Consider the following 7,144-nt stretch of genomic DNA (forward strand, 5'->3'; position numbering starts at 1 on the left):
TCCTGCTGACAATATCTGTTTAACTGAACTTTTCTTTAGAAGAGGATTAAGTCATATCAGGTTCAGAGTGAAACCCTGGCCAAAACTTTGGCTTTTCAAATTTTATTTTCTTTAGTTCTTGCATTTAGATCCTTGCACAAGAAGCAAAGAGGACTTTGCCTATGCGTATTCAGCAAAGACCTTGATTAAATGTAGCATGCCGTTATGCTTGGAGCACATACTAAATGCATAGGATGGGAAATTTGGATAGCTGTGTCAAAATGAATAGAGAGCCTCTGACCTCCATCAGCTGAGAATCTGCCTACAATTTTTTCGTGCTTAATCTGATTCCTGAAAGGTGACTTGAAATGTGGTAGAAAGATGATTCTTTAAAACATGGGGTGCTTTGACAAAGAAGTTTTGAGGCTGAACATCTCCAGTCCAGAACGTCTGTTCTCATCAGGGAATCAGTGTACCTCTAAATTGAGAAAGTATTTTCCCCCTTGAAGGAGTATCTTCACTTGGGATAAACTGGATGTTAACCCTACTGTCATTCTTACATTAGGAATTCCTTCCTCAGCAGTTCATTGTTTTGGATTCAAGATGGTCCTTATCAGCTTAAGGTCTGGGGCTTTTTGGCTATGCTGCATGGCAGGGGCTGATCTTGTTGAGGGACTGGTAGGTGCTGATGGCTGATGTCTAGTCCTTCTCTGATGAGGAAGGTAGCCTAGTACTGTTTTCTGATCCTCCCAACTTTGGTAGGTGGAGAAGAAGGCCAGAAGAGGAAAAAGAGCAAGCCAGAAGCATTCCCAACAGCTGAAGATATATTTGCAAAATTCCAGCACCTTTCTCACTTTGATCAGCACCAAGTCACATCTCAGGTATGAAATTTTCAAGACTGCTGTCCTTGCACTCTGACTGTGTCCCTTTGCCTTAACGAGAGCAGCTTCCTGGAGGGAAAGGGAGATGGGCCTGCTGAGAGACTTTGCAAGGGGAGATAGTACTGTGTGTCATCTTGTACTTGCAGGTATCTCGCAATGTCTTGGAACAGATCACCAGCTTTGCCTTGGGAATGTCATACCACCTGCCTCTGGTACAGCACGTGCAGTTCATATTTGACTTGATGGAGTATTCACTCAATATCAGTGGTCTTATCGACTTTGCCATCCAGGTAAGCGCAGTGTGCTGAAATGCTTCCTGAGGGAGGGGTAAAGCAGTAGATCTGTGCTGTGATAATTGGGCTGCTCCTGGGATCATTGGTGACCCTCTGACCTGTGTCATGGAGGTGGTCAGATTAGGTGGTCATTGCAGTGCTCCTGGGTTGCAGCTGTTAGGAATAGGTTATTTGTGGCAGATAGTCTTACATGTTCTGTTCCAAGGATTATTCTTCCAGAGTCTTCAGGGTTGTCTTTGAAGGACTTCCATTGCATCTCTGTCCCTGGCTGCAGCACGGCTTTGTTTTGAGTGAGAAGGGGATCATCTGTCTCTGGCAGCTCTCCCACCTTGCTCCCTTGGAAGGGTCCTTGGTACATGGCAGCACAGGCTGCCTTCTGGATCCTGATAAAATCCTGTTGCTGTTTCTGCAGCCTGTGCCAGGTGTCTCTTGAAGCCTTGCTATGGTTGCTGACGGAATTGAGGCTGTTAGCCTTAAAGAGGGAGCCAAGTGAGATTTATGCAGGACAGAATTACTGAACAAGCTGCCTGCTATTATCTGTGGCCATATCCCAATTGCCCTCTGATAGCCAAGCACTGACAGCCCCTTGTACTGCCTGAGTGAGACCCTGTGTTTTAAGTATGGGGTGCTAGCTGTTCCAGGGGGTACATCTGCAGGCAGAAAGTGCCTGCTGGTCCCTTTCCTGGCAGGTCCTATAGGCTGCGGGTGTTGTGTGCCTGCTCCATTTCTGACCATACCTTACCCCTGTGGCTGTTGAAGGGTTTTTCTGTCATTGGGTGCAGTTGCTGAATGAACTGAGCGTGGTGGAGGCAGAACTGCTGTTGAAATCCTCCGACCTTGTTGGCAGCTACACCACCAGTTTGTGCCTGTGCATCGTGGCGGTGCTGCGGCATTACCACTCCTGCCTTATATTGAACCAGGACCAGATGGCTCAGGTCTTCGAAGGGTAAGGGAATCTTCCCCTCACCATGTGGAAGGAAGCAACATATCTTCTGGGTGCTTGTAAGGGGCAGGGACATATCTGTGTCTTTCCTAAAAGGCAGCAACTTTGTGCCTGAGGGTTCAGCTCACAGAATTTGCAGGGGATGGGATTTGTTACCCAGTGAGCACTGTTGCTGTGAGCTCGGGAAGATATCTATGTAATGAGGTTATTCTTTCAGATTTTCTTTTTGTGTTGCTGCAGCATTTTTTTGTCTCTATACAGTCTCTATCTCTACGACCTGTATACCTCCTGCAGTCACCTCAAAAGTAAATTTGGGGAGCTCTTTAGGTGAGTCTGAGACAGGTGGGATGCAGTGGGTGCTGACTGATGTTTTGAATGGGGAACTGAAATCTTGGGAGTAGTACCTGTTTTACAGGCAGTAATGACCCAGTGTATAATCTTGACTCTGAGATTGTCAAGTTGTTTTTGGTAAATTGCCTTCAGTAGTCCTCTGCCACCTCCACAGGATAGAAGTAGAGAGGTCTGTTCCTACCAAACTCTGATGACTGAGCAGTTCATCCTAAAGGTTGTTTCTGCTTGTGCTCAGCTCCCTAATAATCCTTGGACTGCTTCTGAACCTGCTCTGCTTAATTCCAGGTTTGTTCCTGTGCTGCTTTGCAGTCCTTACCCTCTTTCTGCCCCTGTTGGCTCCTCAGGTTCTGCTCTGCTGATGTTGCCCCCAGGCTCTGTCCCATGGGTTTACTTTATTCTGTGGCCTTCTGCCCTTTCCCGTTTCTTGGGAGCTGTCCCCCCATCAGCTCCCTGTGGAGCTCCTCCCTTAGCAGCCCAGACATGGAGTCCACAGATGCCCCTGGATTTTTGCTTACGTGATCCTGTGATGGGATAATTCCCCTGGCAGCCCTCTTTCCCAGTGCAGTGCTTCACTTGGTCTTTTCTCACAGCCCCGGCTCCCTTTTAGTGTTTCCAGTGCCAGCATGCTGTAGGGATGTCTAACCCTTGGTGTTACCCCCCCATTGAGGGGCTGTGAGAGTGGGTTATGCCTTGGTGTTAGCTGGCTAAACTCCTGGCTGCTGAGAGCCTTTGAAGTCTCTCTCTGGACTGAATTGAGAGCAAAAGGGAGCGCTGGGGTCACAGGTGCACTGGAGGTCTTTGAAGGAGTCATCACATCTATGGAAACGAGAAACCTGATACTAGTCTAACTGAATTCCAAAAAGCTGTTCAGCAAGGCTTTAAAGTAAATGGCCTCAGATAAAAGGGAATATCCTCTAGCAGGCAAACAGTAGGATAGAGATCGAGACAAGGGGTGGGAAGGAGTCTGGGTTTTGAGGATGGTCCCTCCCTGAGGAGTCCCATAGGGTTCTGCTAGTGCTTTTGCTGTTCTACACATCAGAAGTTGTGTGAGTGGTGATATAAAAACTTTTCATATAACTGTTATTCAGCATATAACAATAGAAGTTGGCTGCAGATTGTTGTAGTAGGGCACACTGATTATGACCAGGTGATAAACTGGCAGATGAAGTTTAGCATTGTGGAACATAAAATAATGCATATAGGATTGTCCTTGTTCCCTTCAAACTCTCTGTAGTGATGGATGTAAGCTACTGGTTGGATAAAGGATCTGTGAGCTCTAACAGATACACAATGGAAAATGTCATCATAATGTTCAGTAACAGTCAAAAAGCAAATGAAATGTTGGGTATTGTTTGGAAAGGAATGGAGACCAGACCAGAGAGCATCATTAGGCCACCGTTTAAGTCATGGTGCAACTGTGCCTTGTGGTTTGGGGCAACAGACTCCAAAAAGCATGTAGTGGAGTTAGGCCCAAAGGAGAGTGAGTGGATAGATGACCAGAGGTTTAGAATGACTTACTTAAGAGGAACTGAATCTCTTCCCCACAGAAGAGGAGGACTGAGTGGGAATGATAGAAGTTTGCAAAGTTCTGGTTGATATGGAAAATAAACGAATGTTCAATATGTCTCACAACACAAGCACAGAAATAAGTGAATAGGAAATAATAAATGGTAGGTTCAGAACAAAAAAATAAACTTCACAGTTCTCATAGTTAACATGGAACTCATTCCATGTTGTGAACGTCAAAATTCAAAAAGTAGGTGGACAAATTTGCAGGAGGAAAATCTGTTGAGGAGACCATTCTTTAGCTGAAAATCTGAGAGCCCAAAGTTGCAGCAGTGTGGGGAAGGATGTTGGATCAGTATTGCCACATGCCTGCCTTACTCTTAAACTCTTCTCTGGGCATTAACAGTTCTGACACCAAGGGCGGAGCTAGGTGTTTCCCTGGTTGGACCTGGAATAGCCATTCCCATGCTATGTACACTGAGCCCACAGGTAACTTCCAGATGCTTCCACAAGAAAGAACCAGCTTCAACTCTCTTGGGAGAGTCTTCATTGGTACACCGTGCTCTTGAGTTTCCACGTGTTCTTGCCCAGGGAGGGCTTGTCTTGCGCAGGATTGCTTTGCTTATCAGAGTTCAGTGGAAGCTTAGTTTTTTGTGTTCCTAATCTCTCTTTCCTGTCCTGTTTAGTGACTTCTGCTCCAAGGTGAAGAACACAATCTACTGCAATGTTGAGCCATCTGACTCCAACATGCTATGGGAACCAGAGTTCATGATTGACACTATTGAAAATCCATCTGCACATAACTTTACTTACACCAACCTGGGCAAGAGCCTCAATGAAAACCCAGCCAACCGCTACAGTTTTGTCTGTAATGCACTTATGCATGTGTGTGTGGGACACCATGATCCAGACAGGTGAGAGGCAGAACTTTCATGGTTCTACTGAGACAGTAAAATCTTTAGGTGAGGGTGAGAAAGTCAGCCATTCCTTGGCTGTCTTGGGGTGTGAGGAAGAAGGAGCCAAGGCTGGGGTCCCTTAGAGAATCACTGACCTGATGGTATGCATGAGTAGCAAAGTTGACCCTCTGCTCTTTTCATTATTTCTTTAACAGGGTCAACGACATTGCTATCCTGTGTGCTGAGCTAACTGGCTACTGCAAGTCTCTAAGCGCCGAGTGGCTGGGCGTGCTCAAAGCTTTGTGCTGTTCCTCCAATAATGGGACCTGTGGCTTCAATGATCTCCTCTGCAATGTTGATGCAAGTGCAAACATTCAAAAGGGGAAAAGGAATTGAAGCAGGAGTGGAGGGTTCCCTTGGGAGAAGGCAGAAATGAACAAGGGATGGAGGCTTGGTCTTCTGTGGACAGGGGAAAGGCTTTGAATACTGGGGCTACCTTTTGGTGTTTGTTGCAGCCTGGGCTGATCATGGACATTGACCTGGGGTTCTGGGCCCTCCTACCCCCCAGCTCCTAGGAAAGCTGAGGAATTGCTGACAGAGGGAATGAGGCAGAGGCTGTTGTGATCACTGCCTGATCTCCTCTCTTCCAGGTCAGTGACTTATCTTTCCATGATTCCTTGGCCACCTTTGTTGCCATTCTCATTGCCCGGCAGTGCTTGCTGCTGGAGGACCTGATTCGCTGTGCTGCTATCCCCTCACTGCTCAATGCTGGTAAGTGCATCACTGCAGAAAGCTAGTCTTAGTCTCAGTTCTGGCCCAAAGGCCTGTGCTTAATGGATACTTTGTGAACCTCATACTTGTGAAGCATGCCTCCAATACTTCTTTTATAGTATGGTACTTAAGAATCTAATGTTTTGCTTTAGAGAGTTTCTGGTCTTTTGGGTTCTGTCAAAAACTGGTTGTACTAAGGTTTTTCAATGTCTTGCTCTCTGGAATTTGTGTGCAAGCTGAAATAAGCATGGAGAGATGTTATCAGCCATACTGTCTGACTCGTGTACTCATCTCTGAACTCCAGCAGTAACACCTCCCACTGCTGATATGGTTCAGCTTAGCATTTTGGCTAGAGCAGCCAGCTGACCTGTAGCACCTGGGTCACTCTGCCTTTACTCTGCCACCAGGCTTCCTAGTTTTGCTCTGGCAATTGCAGCATCCAGACTCGGACAGGATGAACTTGGGAAGACGGAGCAAGCAGAATGCAGTGCATGTCATTGGGGATAATACTGATGGATTTGCTCACTTGCATGCACATGCTCACTTGCTGCACATGCTCTGTATTTGTAAATACTGCTGCAGCTTCTCAACTGGCTGCTCCAAGGCAGTGCACTGTGAATAACTTTTGGATTGAGTCAACTGTCCCAGTGCTTAAGAAATCTCAGTTGATTGTTTTCTTTACGTAGCCTGCAGTGAGCAGGACTCAGAACCAGGAGCCCGTCTGACCTGCCGGATTTTACTCCATCTGTTTAAGACTCCGCAGCTGAACCCGTGCCAGCAAGATGGCAGTAAGTGAATGAAAGTGGAGCATTTCTTTATTGTGAAAGTATTGAGGCTCTTGCACCCCAAGAAAAGAGATGCTGAAGCCCGTGATTAGAGATCATGACCTGTTTGGTTTGAATAAAGCAGGCGAAGCACTGCTTTCTGCAGAGGACAAAGAACAATATCCTTCCATTTATGTCACTCCATGGTAGCCAGGCACGTTGGGGAGGAGGCCCTTGGAGGCAGGAAGCCAGCCAGTAGAGGTGGCCTTGCCATTACTAAGCTGTTAGAGTAATGATCGCTTCTTCTTTTATGTCTAGAGCTTTGTATAGCCTCTTAACTTGGTGCCAGAAGCTGTTATTTCATAGCACTCCCTTTTTGTCTTTGATGGAAACAGTCCAGGAAGCTCTGTTCTTGGCTCCTCATCAGTATACTGATAGCTCAGATCTCTAAACCCAGCCTGTATTCTAGGTTAGGGTACTGTTGGAGCTTGGAGTTCATGACACAGGCACTACTCCCCATTTGGATTTCATGGTTCAGTTGTCACAGCATGATTGGCATTATGTGTTGCAAAACTTAATTAAATTGACCCCATGTTATGGTTGGGAAAAGGACTAGCCTCAGGATTCTCTGAGCTGGATTCTATAGTACTGGCTGGCACATAATTTGGGCAGCTCTGGAACCTGTGCTTTTCTCTCTTGCTGGGTATTACCCTTCCCCATTGTCCTCTTTGCAGACAAACCCACGGTGGGAATCCGCTCT

At 46.5% G+C, this 7,144-nt stretch overlaps 1 protein-coding gene across 1 annotated transcript in view; it reads left to right on the forward strand.

The window, feature by feature from the left end:
- Positions 1-7,144, forward strand: part of MED12 (mediator complex subunit 12) — a 38,215-nt gene that overhangs the window by 14,308 nt on the left and 16,763 nt on the right. Inside the window, exons 17-25 of the mRNA XM_035892136.1 lie at positions 742-860; positions 1,007-1,150; positions 1,936-2,099; positions 2,358-2,423; positions 4,640-4,867; positions 5,065-5,209; positions 5,500-5,620; positions 6,307-6,408; positions 7,119-7,144. The exon at positions 7,119-7,144 is cut by the window's right edge and continues 4 nt beyond it. Coding sequence (XP_035748029.1) covers positions 742-860; positions 1,007-1,150; positions 1,936-2,099; positions 2,358-2,423; positions 4,640-4,867; positions 5,065-5,209; positions 5,500-5,620; positions 6,307-6,408; positions 7,119-7,144 — 1,115 coding nt within the window. The remainder of the gene's footprint in view (positions 1-741; positions 861-1,006; positions 1,151-1,935; positions 2,100-2,357; positions 2,424-4,639; positions 4,868-5,064; positions 5,210-5,499; positions 5,621-6,306; positions 6,409-7,118) is intronic.

This window comes from Egretta garzetta, unplaced genomic scaffold, assembly GCF_000687185.1.
Source record: "Egretta garzetta isolate BGI_Z169 unplaced genomic scaffold, ASM68718v1 scaffold404, whole genome shotgun sequence".
Lineage (NCBI taxonomy): Eukaryota > Metazoa > Chordata > Aves > Pelecaniformes > Ardeidae > Egretta > Egretta garzetta.